Here is a 17,688-nt window from a genome sequence, read left to right as displayed (position 1 = left end):
CATGAGATGCATCACAAAAACACACAGGCACACACAAATAAAAGGAAGAGATATTAGTCTGTCTCCAGGTCACTATCACAACATAGCACTGCATTTGTCAGTTTAGTCAAGAACATCGTTAAAAGGGTGGTAGTTACCTGGAAAACTAGGAAAGGAGGCTCAAACCACGTTTCTAAACCATGTCACACACATTCATTCCTGTCCTGTAATATATGAGGAAAAGGTGAGGTACAAAACTATGAATATGAATATATGATGTTTGCATACAATCTTGTTTTAAAAGAAATGAGAAACAGCACAGATGTTCAATTCCCACTCAGATTTTTTTTCATTCTGTGGGTGTTTCATGATTAGTTTGATTTGCATAATATGAAAGGATGTGTTAAAATGTGTATTAATTTAACATCTAATTTGTTTTGCATCTAAAACCTTGAGTGCTCAAGATGAATTTAGGATGTCCAAAACACGAGCTCTGTTCATTCAGGTGTCAGAGTTGAAACTTAAGAGTTGATGTTGTGAGAACTGAGATGGTGGCCTGACAGTTCCTGTCAGTGCTGAAACCTGCGGTTTTAGAGACCCATATCATAGCTCTGTCATCATGTCATTTTATCTGTAATTTTGCAGTGCAGAAGAAAAGCTCTCAGTGAAATGGTTTGTGGTTTGGGTGACACTGCAAAACACTATAAGATGTGAGATTATAATTCAGTGACAAAATCAATAGTTAAATAGGCATCCAAGCTATCCTATACATTAACACAGCATTCACACTACAACACATGGTGAAAAATACATAGGACCTACATCTCACCTACTATGGTGTCATTTCTTTCAGAAATAGCAGTGTCTGCAGTGTGCTGCGTTATTTTGTGGTATATTTATAGACATGGGTTTGCATATCACTACCATAATGTTAACATTTTCACTGATCTATCCCACACAAGCAAAAAAACTTTATTCTGTAGCCAATGATTGTCTTAAGCAGTGTTAAATATACAAGACGTGATCTTTCCAAAGTGCATTTTCACAAGCTTGAAAACAGTATTTTTATGATTATGATATCCAGTCTTCAGGTGGACTTAATTGTTGATCTTTGAATGATTCATAAATCATAATCAATGCCACCATACGTTTGGTCACAAATTTGTTTTGTGAAGCATCAAAGAAGCCCAGTAATGGTAAGCAGGGCTGTTAAACATCCAGAACTGAATTATAAATGCCTTTTAAATTGTAAATCAGTTTCTAAATTTGAATTACTGCAAACAAACCTATTGTAAACACATCAAAACCCTTGAAGATCAATAGAAAGATGGATAGAATGAAGACTGATAGGTAACTAAATGACAGACAGGTAGACTGAACGAACAACGGATAGAATGAAAGTTATACTGTAACAAACAACAGCTAGAATTAGAGAGACAGAAAGAAATACAGATGATAGTTACATAGACAAAGAATAAATGATATGATTGTAGAATGAACAATAACGAGAACTTACGACAAAAAGAAAGACAGAAATCTAGACATATAATAGACAACAGACAGACCAGCAGACAGACAGACACAACCAACAATATTATAACGATAGATAGAACAAATGGCAGATGGCTAAACTGACAGGCAGACAGACAAATAGGTAGACTAAATGAATGATTTACAGAAAAAACTATATATTTACAGACAGAATAAATGACAGATAGCTAAAACAACAGACAGACCGGTAGACTCAAAAGTCGACAGAACGAACAAACGTTAGAACGATAGATAGAACCATAGATAGAACGACAGAACGATAGATAGATAGATAGAATGATAGATAGAACGATAGATAGATAGATAGATAGATAGATAGATAGATAGATAGATAGAACGATAGCTAGATAGATAGATAGATAGATAGATAGATAGATAGATAGATAGATAGATAGATAGATAGATAGATAGATAGATAGAGACAAACAAGTTGGTTCCAATTCAACTCAGATTCATGCACATGAACTCAAAGGGAACCAATTCTTAAATTCTGAATTTCATTCATTTACCAAAGTGAAGGAAGCTGAGGAACATTTTTAGAATATCATTGGCTATATTGGGGCAATGAAGATGCCTACGGGGCACAAGAATGTATTGTACTGTTTCATTTTGTTTTTTTCATGGCAAAAGCAATTTACCAAGCTCTGTGCCCCTCCTCTTGCTTCTTCACTTCTAGGCATCTCGGGGGGGGGGGGGGGGGGGGCAGCAGCCTGGGAAACTATGACTTCAGTGTTTTTGAGGGACAAAGCAGCATTGTGAGGTTCTTCTCAGTATTTCAGCTTGAAGAATTACGGAGAGAGAAAGAGAGCTTCCTCCGGGAGGCTCAAAACACCAGAATGAGTCACTGCTGAGAATATATGTGCCATAGAGGACACTGTCTGGACCACTGCCAGGGTATTAGTCCACTGAAAATGAACGAAATTTGGACAAATTGAGATGCTGGAATAATGTTTGTATATACAGTTTTATGTATTATTTTGATTGCAAAATAATATCTGATGCTACATATTTATTTTTCTTAAAAATTATAGGATTAAGATGAAATCTTACCTCACTGCAACACATACTTAGTGAAACAGGACAACACTACATAATCCTACATAAATGTTGCTATATATAATCACAGCTACAGATCTTAAATAGGTCCTACATATACTTATATACCCATTCTTTTACCATCCACATCTGGCACTCAGCTGCAGTGGGCTACTCCATGTCATTGTGAAATGAATCCAGGTTAGATTTGCAAAAGAGAAAAATATTATGCAGTTTAAAATCAGTTTAACATTCTGGAATTTACATAAATGTAAATAATGATGTAAAAGAACTAACACTATCTTTTCCTTTTGGTGTTATGCCACTTGTTTTATCAGGAGGATGGGGAAATGGCATCTGGAAATGTCTTTGGCCAATTTCAGACTGTCATTTTTCAAACTCCAACTTTTCCTTTCTAAAGCACTGGAAAAAAAAGGAATATTAAAATAATGGGATAGGTCATTTGTTTTAAATATAATACCGTTTTTTTATATTCATGTTTTTTTTTTTAATCTAAACAAAAAGCTGTATTCTGTTTACAGTACGTTAAACACTTTCTGCTCACAAGACCCTACCAGGATATTGCACATTGTGCATTTTATCTAGATGTAGTTGTTCTAGGTTAGTTCGTGTGACAGATAGAAGTAAAGTGAGAAAGAAAACAGCACGAGAGGAAGATTGATAGATAGATAGATCGAAAGAGAGATGTGTTGGAGGCAAGTTAGTGATGCCCACAGTATCAAATATGACATATATTCAAACTGATATGCCATAACCAACACAGCATGTTTACAAGATTTTACTAAATATTTAAACACCAAATGTATTTTTGGACTGTCAAATTTAATAGCTGCCAACAGCTCTGGAACAATAAATTGCAAATAAATATACACTGAATTGGATTCATTACATTTTATTTACATTAGTGTAATATGGGTTGGAAAAACAAAATCAGTATAATATTTTAAATGTTGCATTGGCTCCTGTACAGTAACAATATAAAAATAAAAGCAATTAGGCCTATTTAATTTTGCAAACAACATGTTGTCTTTTTAATACCATGCTTTGTCTGACAGTATAAATGGGTCTTTAATGCATAAAAAATAACTCCTTTGTTTTTTAAGAAAGGTGATCTCTTGACAGTAAATCATCATATTTTGGGACCCTTGCCATCAAAACAAAACAAAAAAACAAACCTGCTTTAAAATACTTTGCACACTGGTTAAGGTTATAATTTACTCCATGATGATAACTTAGGTCTGACAAAGAGTAACATTTGTGGTAGTTCTTTAATTGTCTGAGTTTAACTGTAGAGTATCACAGGCCATGAAACCAGTGCAGTGTTACTTTTCCTGGCAGACATTACCAGTTTCCCTTAATTACACACACACACACACACACACACACACTGTGAGCTATTATCACAGATTTGCTTTAAGGACAAAAAAAAAAAAAGTTTATAAAATCTAAATGTTTTTTTCTCGCTACATATTTTTTCTTTTTAATAGTTTGAAACATTTTCCTTGCTTTGATATTGTTCTTTAACCCCCTTTATTTTCCTTTTCTGTCCTCTTTCTATTACGTCTACACTTCTCTCAATCTCATATTTGTGGCCTTATTCCTCTTTGTTCATATAAGGAGAGACATTCTGACAGACAGTGTTTCAGGGGAAACACAGGACTTACAGTTTAAATCGTGTAGTGCTGCTCACAAATAGACTGAGGCTACACACACTGTAACCCCTGCAGCACACAATAACAATCAGTCCCATCTGTCTGACAGCACCAGTCCTCCATCCCCGTCTTTCCTCACGTGATCTCTGCAGCTCTCTTCTCTAACTCAGACTGTAAACAACAAGTCCTTTCAGATGCTCTGTCTTTGAAGTTCGTATTGTCACAATACTGGATATTATGCATGAAATAAAATCTGAGCTCTAAGATATACATAAACAATTACTAATAGCCAAATAATATAGACGTTGTTATCTGGAAGTTATTACGCAAGTAAGTGAAATTAATCAGAAAGAGGCACATTACATTCGGGTCAACGATGCGTCACGCAATTTCAATTAATTTAAAAATCATATTATTCCATCAATATTGTTTTTGTCATATTACACACACACACAAAAAAAAAAAAAAAAAATCGAAAGGGGTCTTTAGACCTGCTCCACCTTAAGTAAGAATTCATGGACTTTAAGTGGTTTTCATTTTGAGCTAAATTAAGTTTATAATATAATATGTAATTAAAACCAAATACTTAGGACTTTTAAACATGAAGTAATGCACTTGCGCTCTCTAGTGGTCATTTCATATCTCAGTTGAGGGGAAAGCGTGAAATTATATTCAATTTAACACATTTGATTGCAGCGTGTAGCATAAATATAACAGACAAAACAGCGTTTTCATTTAAAAGGTCTGTCCCTTTCGTATGATTGCCGCGTTATTCTAGTATGGCTTTTATTTTGAAATCTGTAAGAGCATTGATGCGCACTAGTGACCGGAAGTCCGCTTCATGTACACGAATCGGTTAATTTGTTCATTTCAAAGCACTAGTTCAAGCAATAATTCGTTTACTGTATACTTTTACGTCATTGCAGTGGAACCTGAAATCCATTCCAATAAAGTAATTTTTAGCGACATGTTGTTCATTAAAGTATTTTTTCGCCCCATCAAACAAATACCTGTAGTTTATGTTTCAAACTCACTTACTATCAGCTCACTATGAAATGGACACGTCTGAGCTTTCGTAGTGAATAATAAGTCAGTGTGCCCTTATTTCATATTTATTATTAGCATGTAACTTTCCTTTGCCTATTAAATCTTAATTTTAATAAAGCAGGCTGTCCTGTTGAAGTATGTGCAATTTATGGTAAAACAACCCATATAAAACGTGATTTAAACTGCTTTACCAGACGGGGAATGAGGTTTATTCGTGCTTCAAACGTGTCGACCAAAAAGCACCTAATAGTCTAGCGTAATTCTTCTAGAAAAAAACTTTTACTCTTTGTTTTTTTTTTTTTTTTGTCTACTCATTGAGAATTGGCGTCTGTGGTGATAACCGGTTTCCAGGACACATGACAAAATTGTATCGTAAACTGAAAAGCATCAATTTAATTAATGAGTGAAATAACAAGGTCCGGTTCGTTGAATTGATTCAAATGATCCGACTGACTCATAAGATCGATTCGGACATTAGTGGCACACGGCATCTGACGTTACTTGGATCAAAAAGCTTAAACATGCAAGTTACACGATTTCTTCGCACAGCTCTTCCACGAATGTAGCAGCTCAACGCTGATTGTTAGCTCGATTAGCTTACAGTACAGAACGATCATGTTCCAGACGATTTGGATTCTCAATCGATTCATGCACAGACAGAGTGGAGTGTCAAAACACAGAGTACGTTTTGAAACCCTTATGTATTTAAAATACAATCGCTCTAATCAAATCAGCAAAAACTGTGAAATATGCACTTGTATGACGAAGGCAATGGCAATGTGCGTGGTTTATTTATGTAATTTTTTTGTTTGATGCGCCTCTGTTGGTTGTATTTCAGAGTGGGGTGAGGCTGTGGTCAAGTGCAGCAGAGGGCGCTGTTGCTCCTACAGCAGAGAGCAGACTGTGGGCTCAACACTTCACACTACACGGCATTTCAGAGCCTGTTCTCTCAAGCCAGTACATAATATCTCATGTACTAGGCGAAAAAACTGTGAGTTTCAGTGAGTTTTAGTCTTATGTCGACAGTATGTATAAATACTTTAATATATTCAGTGATTCTGTATTGTCTTGGTTTGTCAGTACGACTAAAAATCGGTTGTATAACTAAAAAAAGTGTGCAGGCGTTTAGTTTGTGTAAAATAATGGCTAATGAGAATTCAAAATAAATGAATAAATAAATGAATTTAAGTTTTTAATTCGCTCCGATTCCTTCCTCTTTACTAAATCAAAGGAATGCCTGTTTCCCTTTCCATGACACTGTGTCCTTGTCTGTCTTTGTTAAAAGCTGGAATGTGTGTAGAGGAAAAGACTGAGAGACACTCTCACTGACAGGGAGGGAGAGAGAGAGAGTGTGGGAATTATGCTCTAAACGCCTCACAGGATACTACGTTTCATTCCAACTTTACTGTTTTTAATGATTAAGGCCCTGCACACACACATGGGAAGGCCTTCGCAGAACTTCATTAAAGTTGTTTTGAATTTAGTTCTTCAAAATGTATTTGTCATCCATTTACTTTGGATTAACACTAAACCATTTCCAAGGACTTTTAACTTCCACCCACTGATCATTTGTTATTAACGTCTAGCGAAGGACAAAACTAGTGTTTCAACCGGCATGTTGCACTAATGCATATATGCAAATAATAAAATGAAAAATTGGTAACACTTTACAATAAGGCCACATGAGATAAGGTTAGTTTCTGCTTGAACTAGCAATAAACAATACTTTAGTTACAGTTTTAAAAAATACAGATGTTGGTTAGTTAGTTAATGCCAGCTTTAATAATATTAGCACTAACATAATATTTTAGTTCACTTTAACTGATGTAGTTAACTAATGTTAGCAAATAAAAGATTGCTACCACAAGATTGTACAAAGTAAATAAAGGAACAATTAGATGTAAACAAAATTGAATGAATGAATTGACACATTCAATACAATATTTCCTTAAATTCACAAAACAAAACCATTTTACTCTAGATATGGGACTGATGTTATGTAGTAAGCTGATTAGTGAAAAAGAAGCTGACATTTTGCAAAAAGACCAGAAGATCGATTGCCTGTTGACCTTTGTCAATGTGTTGTTGTTTTTTAGGATGCCTGTACAGTATGTGATCGAGGAATGGGACTCCAGAGACCTGACCCTGAAAAAGAAGCCTCCCGTGTTCATACCTCGTCCTGAAACAGAGGTGAAAAACTTCAGTGTCCTAGTTAGCACATGTCTGAATTTTGCAAAAAAAAAAAAAAAAACTGACAGTGGACTTGAAATGGATGTGACTTTTTGGATAAACACAGACTGTGTGTTTGAAAACCTGTATTTCCATTTGGACCCGCTGGTTTGTGTGTGTGTAGGAGCTGGTTAGTCCGGTTCTCGAGGAACTCCGCTTGATGCAGGAGGAATCGCACATGACTGATTTATGATATCTGGAGCCATCTCTCTTAGTTTACTACGCAGCATTCCACGGGTTTGCACTCTGTGTCTTTGTTTCTAATTATTTATCTTGCTCTTCGGAGTAATGTAGCGTGTCATCTTTAACATCTTTACCCATGATTCTTTAAGCTCAGGGTATTTGCTTTGGATCAAAGCCAGACAGCAGTATGTCTTACAACGGAAAATGCAAACAGGTGACCACCAGCACCTTTGACTATATAAAGCTTCTATATTTGGATCTTTATGACGTGATGATTTATTATTTAAGTCTTTGCTATGTGTCATCATCCTCTTTTGATTGTTCCAGACTGGGTCTGCAGGACAGACTAGATTTTCACCATTTAGATGTGATTAAGGGTAAGAGTGATTCAAATGACACAGAAAATCCCACTCAGCAATGACTAGTCATAACAGTTAATTATTATTGTGAGACTGACTTCCTGCAAAAGTGGCCATTTTTGGTCCGCAGCACACAGCAAACGTCATTTCTGGTCAACTTGCCTATTTTCCGTCACTGACTGTTATCTGGTGATTAATTGTTAACAGATTTTACACACAAATGACACAGGAACGTTTTATTGCAAGCTTATCAGAAACATAATGCAGATACATTATATATGTTACTATTCACATAATAATAACGTGTATTGTGTAATTCTAAAAATCAAGGCTTCAGGCTGATGTTGTGCTTTCACACGGTTTTGGCTCTACATAGAAAATAACATTTGTGTCACAACATTTCCTTTAGAAATGGTTATAAAATAGTTCTCAGGAATAAGCTATCGAGATGTATTACCTACTTAATCATCATGAAATTGAATTTAACGAGGATAACCATAAGATGTAATTTTTAAGATCCAAATGAAAATGAATTTAGATGGAACACAAACCCCAAAGTGTATTGCTAAACTGTTCAATCATCTGGATTCAGTTAGCCTTTCTAAACAGAATGTGCTGACTGTTTGCGTGTTCGTCTTGATCTTGAATCTAGCCTGACAGATTTGAATAAACAAAGGTTAAGGTTCATTTGACAAAAGCTGACAGAATGGAAATATTTCTTAGGGAAAGTGTCCTTTTTTTTCTCTCGCTCTTTCTCTTTAAGAAAAGCCATAGGGAGATTAAATCCAAGTCGAGACTAAATGTGTTTTGCACATGTAATTTTGATGCTTTGTTGGTCTCTGTTTAGTATATAGAGGGGATCTGCAGCGTGATGGAGTAACTGGCATCTTTGATTGTCCCTTTTCCTTGATTTTCTCTCTGTTTGTTATGATTGGCCGAAGTGAAAAGCGCATTAGTCACAAGCAGACCTGCACGTAATCCACAGCTCAGAATTCCACAGAAAGCTCCACGGATTCTGTAAAACTTGAATGTCAGTCATTCAAAATACATCCCACGTTCCTTGTATGTTTATTTACTAAATATTGTGGCTAAATTTCATCATGCTCTCAAATGCCAATAATAAGCACCATTGTCCATATTCCAATACATGACAGGAAATTTCCACCCACGATCCGTGAAGAAACTAAAAAGAGTTCAGAGATTCATTGTGGGGCCTTATCATAACATTCATAATTGATTTAGCATTAGCTTGACTTGAGCGCTGGTAGATAATCGAGACTTTGACAGATCGAGCCAGACGGTTCAGCCCAAATCCTAGAAGGGCCTCTAAGGTACTGACATGGAAATGTTCTGCTAATTCCAGGGATTTATTGGGCTTTTCCTGTTAAAGCTTGTGCCTCTCTTCCCGCTAGATGGCATTAAAAACAGCCTGACTGAATGCTAAATATCAGATTTTTAACTCTCTGTGGCCTACCCACATTACTATTATTAGATTCTGAGATGAACTTGTTTGCTTTTTAAATGCTGCACTTCACTGACCACGTAAATACAGGTGCTTCTGCAGAAATGTTACGTTAAAAAGTAAGTGTTGTTTTGGGTACCAAGAGTTGTGTTTATTGAGCTAGCAGGTATAAATGGAGGCTTCTCAGGAGATTCATGGTTCATTAACACTAATATATGTTTTGTCAGCCAATTGAATGCGTCATATGCTGCATGTGTGAGTACAGTACACATACATGAGAAAATCAAATACCGTCTTACTACTGTATGTACATATAAATAGCACCTGATACAGTTTAAATTGTATATAAAATATACGTGCACATTCACAGTGCTGTTAAAAATTTAAGTAGTGCTTTTAAGAAGTCTGTGAAGTATTTATTTCATACAAAAAATATATAGTAAAAACCATAATATTGTGCAATATTTTTACAATTGAAACAACTTGTCATTTAATTTTTTTTTTGGGGGGGGGGGTGGCAAAACTAAATTTTCGATATCCATTATTCCAGTCTTCAGTGTCACATGATCCTTCAGAAATCATTCTAATATGCTGATATGCTGGTGCTCAAGAAACATTTATTATTATTTGTAATATTGAAATCAGATGTGTTGCGTAATATTTCTTTGGAAGCCATAATACATGCTGCTCTGTAGAATTTTTGAAATAGAAACCTTTTGTAACATTATAAATGCTGTTTGATCTATAAAATACATCCCTGCTGAATATTCATTCAAATCCCTTTGACCTCAAAATATAAAGGTAGTATATATATATACATATATATATTTATATATATGCACAGCTCCTGAACATATCCCAGAAACTACATATTACATTCGGATAATTATTTTATTATCTGGTCAGTTTTGTTATTTAATGTACAAGCTTTTAATGTCCAGTGCAAATACTCGTTTTGCATGTGAAAACGAGAGAATAAAAATGTGTTTTGAACTGCCAGACGCAAATGTGATACTGAGCAAATGCTTTCTAGTCAGCAGCCCTCTCCTCTCGCTCAGTCAGGACATGGACACTTTGCAAACAGAGATACTCCGGTGAGGCCAACATGCTCAAAATGTGCTTTAACCTTTGTTAAACATGGCTGTTTGAGAACGTCTCAAGTAACCTTTTAACCGTCCCCACCTCCTCTGTTTCAGGTTTGAAGACCACAGTGCATTGGAAGGGGGTTTGGACGGGCTGTCTGTGATTTGCCCAATTCTGGCTCTGAGCTCAAAGCTCTTAACTCAGCGAGGGTAATAAGTGTGTGTTTGTCTAAAACCATCATTTGTGGTCTGGCAGAGAGACTGGTTCACTTTGAATATTCTTGTGTGTGTGGCCTTTTAGCCGAATGCTGTATAAATAGTATGGTATAATCGTGCTAAGAAGCTTTCCCAGCATATCTTAAATGCTTCAGGGAATCGAGTGCTACACAGTTCTCTGTAGTTCAGCAGATAGTATTCCAGGGACTGGAGCGTTCTCCCAGTGCTCTTCCCACCCTCATCACTCCCAAGACATACACATACACACATGCATACACAATAACAAATTGTGTCTTTGGTGATGAGTTGCAAAACCTGTTTTGTGTAAGGTGATCATATTCCATACCTGTAAAATGACAAATTTAATAAGCATTTCACCGAACAGATGAGTGATAAACTCAGAGTGCATTGCACGTGTCATTCTTCTAGTCCGTGAACGTCAAATGGTCTATATAGGGTTTCAGATTTCCTTGGGTGTCTTATGTGTCCACTTAAGACTTGTTTCTTTCGTAGAAATGACACATGCTGTCCGTTCATGTCCTTTGAGAACCTCTATTGAATGGGGTTATATATCCTAGCATTAGCTTTCAGATTTTCCATCTCAGACATACTATTCTTCATGACTAATGCCTTACAAGATTGTTTTCTTGGTAAAATGTCTCCTCCACTCAATCTTCTCCTCTCTTACGCTTTGAAATGCGTTTGTCTGCCCAGGCGTGTTTACCTCAAGGTTTCCCCATGCCATCCTCCAGTCATTCAGCAGCTGATAGAGGAGATGAGACTGGGGTTGCTTTATCTGAAAACCCGCTGTGTCCTCACCAACAGGTCAGGTTCTTCTGTTAACATGACCTACCTTTGTTTTGTTGATGTTTCTCTTCATTTTAGTGGAGTTTTGCTACAAATGCCTGTCAATTGTACATTTTCATTCCATGAATGTTTCTTCCTAGATGGTGTCCGTGTTACAGTTTGAGTATGAGTAATATGGAAATACTTAATAGCAGATAAGAGAGTGAGGGAAAAAAAAACATAAAAATTGTGATAAAAAAATCTTAAAAGTAATAAAGTATCACATACATTTTTGTAATGAATATTTAGTCATATGGTCATATATATATATATATATATATATATATATATATATAATTTCTATTTACACTTGTTAATATATTATTATATTAAAGTACTACTAAATATAATAATAATAAAAACTGTTTGTTTATATATATATAAATACACACACACACCATTTTTGAATATATAAGAAAAACTAATTTTATGTACATATAAATGAATATTTTTATGTGTGTGTGTGTGTATTACAGTATGTATAATTATATTTTGTGTGAATGAAAATATTTGTTTTGTTGTTTGCTTAATTTCAGTAAAGTTTGCAAGTGTCTGACAAACATGTGGGAAAATGTTTGGAAGTAATAAATGTTCATTCCATGAATATTTGTTCCTAGACAGAGTCCATGTTACAGTGTGCTTACATGAGTAATGTGGAATATCTTGCTCAATAGCAAATATGTACCCAGGCATTTGTCTTTCGTGGAAGGTTTTAACTAATTTATTATTATTCCCATGAGAGGAAAAAAAAACCCCTGGAAATTTCATATAAACATTTGGATTATGTAAAATATGTGTGAGCTTTTGTCCAAGAAATGCTGCCTCATCACTCCATTATTTGTTGTAATTTTCCATATTCAATAAAAAAAGCAGCCTGTAAATGAAACTAATGCAACCTTAGTAGGCAAATCTATTCCCCTGTTATCTATGGCTCCCAAGTCAGCAGTTTTACATGTTTGTATTATACGGGTAAACAAACTATTCTTTTTATTTTATAGGCCACAGATTAGCATTTTATAGAAGAAAGGAGAGGATGGATGAACCGAAGGACAGTGGAAAGACAGGAATGAAGATGATCATTTGGTATAACACCACACTAGGTAGAGCTAGAGATTTCACCATTAGCAGTTGCCTTCAGCCAAACTGCATACGGCACACTGCCAGTCTCCTTGCCATCCGGCCAGTTCCCAGCATGCACTGACTTAAAAACCCTGTCAATCCTACTGAGAATCTCATTCTTGAAAGCCGGCGACCACGGGTTTCTATTTGTTTTGTGCTGTAACCTTCTGTTTTTATAGTTTCTATGTTCACTTTCCTTTTAATTGGTGAGTGTGTGTGTGTGGCTGTGGTTTGTTGTGGTGAGATTGCATTGATTGTATGTGCTCAGTGTGCAAGTGTCAGGGTGCAGTAGGCTGAAGGTAATTATTGAGGCCTTTTCTAAGAACTCCCCCTCCCAGTCCTGCGCTAGTCTCTCCCTGGAAGTAATGCGCTCATTCTGTGAAACAGCTGGCCCATTGCCGCTAGCTCGGCTTGCCCACTGCCGCTAGCTCGCTTGCTCAGCTTGCCCACAACGACAGACAGACAACACGGCATGCTCCGCGACATCCTCCGCGACATGCTCCGCTACCGCAGTGTGTACAAGCATTCTGTCTTAGTCTGCTAATGACTGCAGAATTTGAACAGAATTCCACACACACTACCTCTTCTCTGTGTATTAGAACAGTTTAAAATGTATTTATTTATTGTTCTTGTAGACTAGCAGTGCTATAAATAAAAATATTTTTTATACCTTTGTTTTAATGCTTCAGAATTTTATATTTAAAATTTATTTATTTATGTATCTATAGCAACAGTTTAGACTGGAATCTTATTGAGTAGATAAATAATAACCTTTTTCAGAGCAACTGTTCAAATAGATTTCATTGATTACCTTTTAATACAGTTCTCACATTTTTTGCATATAAAAGTTATTTACATCACCGGCAAATTTATGCAAGTTTGCGCAGCACTGAGATCGAGTTTCAGAAAAAGCTTGGCCTCGGTTTCTGGGAAATTCTAATCACGTTGCACAGTAAGAATGATTCACTATGAGGACAAAAGGAAGAAGAAGCACGGTTTCTATGTTCCTGTATACATCTTTCATTATCAATATTCTGTTGTGCTTTGTTCATCCCACAGCTTTCTTTTCAATTCATTTCAGCACACATAAAAAAGGAGGCGTTTCAAATCGCTAAAGCTTGATGTTACAATGTATTGATTCAAATATTTCTTAATGGCTTATATTTCTAAAATACAAATATTTTAAAAATCCCTTGTTAAATCTGTAAATTAAAACATCAAAAATAGGTGTTTCAAATTGCAAAACCTCTGCATATGACAAAAAAGTGCTACAACATTTTAAAATAACTTGCCGTTTCTTATATTCACTAAATAGGAAATATTTTTTTAAATCCCATTTTATTAAATTTATAAAACATATTTTCAATAAATGGTGATCTTTCCTGGACATCAGCTGTAGAACACTTAAGGCCCTTGCTCAGAATAACACATTTTGTCCAGAGATGATTAACTAAATTGCAAAGCAATTTCATGCACATTTGCTCATCTAATAATCCTATTATTCTGAGATTATCATTTTGAATGACCTTGTTTGATAATCTTACTGGAAGACCAGTACGTAGAAGAGATTGGAGTCTTGTTTGATTCTCTGTAGCACTTCTGTGAAAAATGGTTTTCTTTTTCTAGTTACTTAGCATCTACCCTCATCATTTTTTCCTTTGCCAAGCATTTTACATAATTACACTCTTCTATAAATAATTCTTAGAATTATTCTCAGAAGTGGCAAAAGACACCAATTTAATGATAAAATACTGGATAAATCATTATAACTTCAAGTAAATTTGATTGTCACTTTTATTACAAAATGAAGGATTTTTCATCCATAAATACATACAAACTCCACATTGTGGGCATAGAAAAAAAAAGATGTAAATCTCGATTAAAACGGTCCAAAAAAATAAAAAAAATCACTGCATTTTACTTTCAAGGATAGAAAGAATTCTAGTCAAGGCTGCGCAGTGACTAAGCTCGCCTTTATAGAGGGCTGAAGACCAAGCTACGTATGTGCTTCTCGTGAGCTCAGAGTTTCAGACAAGATGCGTGTTCTCATTTTGAACCGTTGCTAAAGGGGGTCACGTGACCTGTACAAAAGTTTCATGAACATTAAATTCATGTCAGACCCCAAGCCTGTGGTTTAACCTCTCACACTTTTAACAGTATGACACAAAAGTGGAGTCGCTTGCTTCTTCATGAGTCAATTTCAGGACATGACTTGAATCAGTCCAACTAGGGTATATCTATCGATGAAGATAGACTTGCTGACCGTCAAAAACTTGCTCCAGAAACAAGAGTCACTCTTCAAATGGTTAACACTGGTTTTTGACCCAAACCTCTGATTAGGGCTGTGCATTTAATTTGCCGCCTTCAAAACATCAGCATCCAGCTCGTGACTGGCCGTGGTGTGCATTTCCATGGAGATGTCAGAGCTGGAAAGGGTAATCCTGAAGATACTGCAGTAACAGTCTCGGTAGAGGTAGGCTCTCTGTGCAAGTGGTGTGTTTGTTGATTACCAGGCGAGTGAGATGCTGCAAAGAAGGGAAGGCTTGAGGACGATGCATCGGCCGTTTGAGTTTTAGCAACACCGCACATTCCTTGGGGACCGGAGATGTTACGTGATCCGACTCCTCTGTCTTATCCTCCTCCACTTTGTTCCTGGAGCCCACGTAGTGCTGCACGAGGCTGGGGATGTTTGGGAAGGACTGCAGACGAGATCTGGCCGGGGAACTGGAGTCCAGACGGAACCGTCCCAGACTGTACTCGATGCGAACGTTCGTGGGACCGCGACCAGTTTTAACTGACAGTGTCAACATATAAAGAGGGTGGCTGCTATCCCGTATCAGGAAAGTTCCCTCCGAGGCCCCCTGTAGGACAGAGTGGGCCTCATTGGCAGAGATGGCACCCCAGTACCAACCTGGAAAAAAAATAAGAGGGATTATTGATATGGAGTTGTTATTGGAGACTTTATACAAAAAGAATAAAATCACGAGAGGTCATTATACAAAGCAGGTGCCTTTGGAGGCCTTTCAAAATTTTCTATTTTTTAGCATGTCCCCACACCGGTTTCCAAAATCTCATGTAATTTAATTAATAATTAGTTAATAAAAATTGTTTATTACCGGTAAGCTAAAAAGTACATTACTGCCTTACTGAAAAAAACATATTCTATCCCTAAATAAAAAGTAATAATTTACCTTTTAATTATAGCTTAACACTTGATTAAACCGTTTACTACAAAACCATAAGGAAAAGTTATGTTTTATAGAATGACACTTGATTTATGAATGAATGAATGAATGCATGCATGCATGCATACATATATGAATCCTAACTGCCATTTTGTGATGATAATAATAATAGTTATTATTATTATTATTATTATTATTATTATAGATGCAACATTCAAAATGTGTATTCTACCTGAGGCATCCAGATAGGAGAAATTATTGGAGATAGATCTGAAATCTTTGCTGGGGTCCCATAAGGCAACAGTTGCATGGATGCAGCGAGGAGAGGAGAAGGTCACCACCGGAAACCTGACCATTGGATCAGCGGTGTCTTGCAAATGAGCTGGCCTGGAAAAAAAAATAATGATGATTTAAGTATTTAATATGCACAGAAATACACATTTAAAAGAAATGTTTCCTCAGCTTTTTCATTTAGTTAAACTAAATGTTAATTCTTAATCCGTTCACAGAGGCATAATTAAAAAAAAAGAGAGACCCAAAAAGAAGGTTGTGTTTTTCCCCGTTACCTTACACTTTATTAATGCCACATATTATTATATTTTGTGTTAATGCACATTAATATAAATAAAATCAAGATTTTCATTAGGCTGAATTATTGCGGAAAGATTATAATCAGACGGAGGTGTTTCACTGTTCCAAAAAAAAAAAAAAAAAACACTTTTCAACAATAAACATACTACGTATGTATATTTATTATTGTTATTATTATTAGTAATAATAATTTAGGAGACTATTTGTCTTTCACACAACGCTTAGCTTCATCAACAAGAATGTGTGGTATTTCGTTAATGAACAATTATTAGGAATGTTGTTATGGCTGTATTTTGTTGTGATAATTTAATAAATATGGGTCACTAAAACTCACCCTTGGACGCACAGAATCATTGTGAAGATGTCTGGTTTGATATCGGCCGGATTCCTTAAAGTTTCTTTGTTCCTGAGGTTTTTACTCGGACTTCCAAAAATAATCTAGTCTTCCTTGAGCGATGACAAACAGTTCACAGCGTCAGGACTGTCACAGAAGTGCGCGACTTTAACAAACTACGCCAGTACGTTAGATAACACGGACATGGTGTTCATAAACGAGCTGTGTCTCTGTTCAGCTCGAGTCCTAAAACTGAACAAGAAGCGGAACACTGCTGGGTTTGGCTTGTTCACTTCGTCTGACTTCTCAGAATTGGTTTTCTGAGAATCCCCCCGTGTTTAGCGCCTCTGACGCCATCGACAGCACAGCTCTGTGAAACCCACAGAATCAATCTCCTCTTCTTTGTCATTCAAGCATACAGCAGTCTCGTGAGTAATGGACTAGCACTGGAATGGTCTTTGAATGACTCATTTGGAAGTTTTATTATGGTGATTGTCGGTAATTGCTTCCTGATGTTTGTGATTGAAGTTCGAGGATGAAAACGGCGTTTCTCGTGAAACCGCGCGTCGAGCGTTCCAAGAACTTTCCAGGAAAGCTGAGCGCCTGCCCTGCGTTAAGCCAATCAGGTCCCTCCCCTTCATCGAGGCCCCGCCCCCTAGCTGTCATCGAATTAACCATTTGTTTACTGCTGAAATCACTTTCTGAATAAAGACAAATCCTCTTGGGACCCAGAAAAACATTAATCGTAAATTTGAAATTTAAAACATGTATAAGGCCCTTAAATTGAAAGACTGTTG

At 36.2% G+C, this 17,688-nt stretch overlaps 2 protein-coding genes across 2 annotated transcripts; one reads left to right on the top strand and one right to left on the bottom strand.

Annotated features, from left to right (window-relative positions):
- The first annotated feature begins 5,735 nt into the window (after positions 1-5,735).
- LOC113095641 (hemK methyltransferase family member 1) lies at positions 5,736-11,880 on the top strand. Its single transcript, XM_074559908.1, is given in 10 exon segments — positions 5,736-5,966; positions 6,124-6,276; positions 7,382-7,475; positions 7,639-7,702; positions 7,705-7,751; positions 7,847-7,911; positions 8,025-8,074; positions 10,519-10,612; positions 10,715-10,810; positions 11,531-11,880. Coding segments are annotated over 8 exon segments (765 nt in total). The 5' UTR covers positions 5,736-5,966; positions 6,124-6,276; position 7,382; the 3' UTR covers positions 11,787-11,880.
- A 2,677-nt stretch (positions 11,881-14,557) lies between these two features.
- On the bottom strand, positions 14,558-17,481 carry LOC113095628 (cytokine-inducible SH2-containing protein). The gene is made up of 3 exons (XM_026261038.1): positions 16,892-17,481; positions 16,199-16,353; positions 14,558-15,692 (listed from the first exon to the last, which is right to left on the bottom strand). Exons 1-3 carry the CDS (start codon positions 16,909-16,911, stop codon positions 15,202-15,204), a joined length of 666 nt encoding a protein of 221 aa, XP_026116823.1. The 5' UTR covers positions 16,912-17,481; the 3' UTR covers positions 14,558-15,201.
- Between the last annotated feature and the right edge of the window lie 207 nt (positions 17,482-17,688).

Source organism: Carassius auratus, chromosome 6, assembly GCF_003368295.1.
Source record: "Carassius auratus strain Wakin chromosome 6, ASM336829v1, whole genome shotgun sequence".
Lineage (NCBI taxonomy): Eukaryota > Metazoa > Chordata > Actinopteri > Cypriniformes > Cyprinidae > Carassius > Carassius auratus.
The sequence above is the reverse complement of the archived record's forward strand: the minus strand, read 5'-3'. Positions and strand labels throughout refer to the sequence as shown.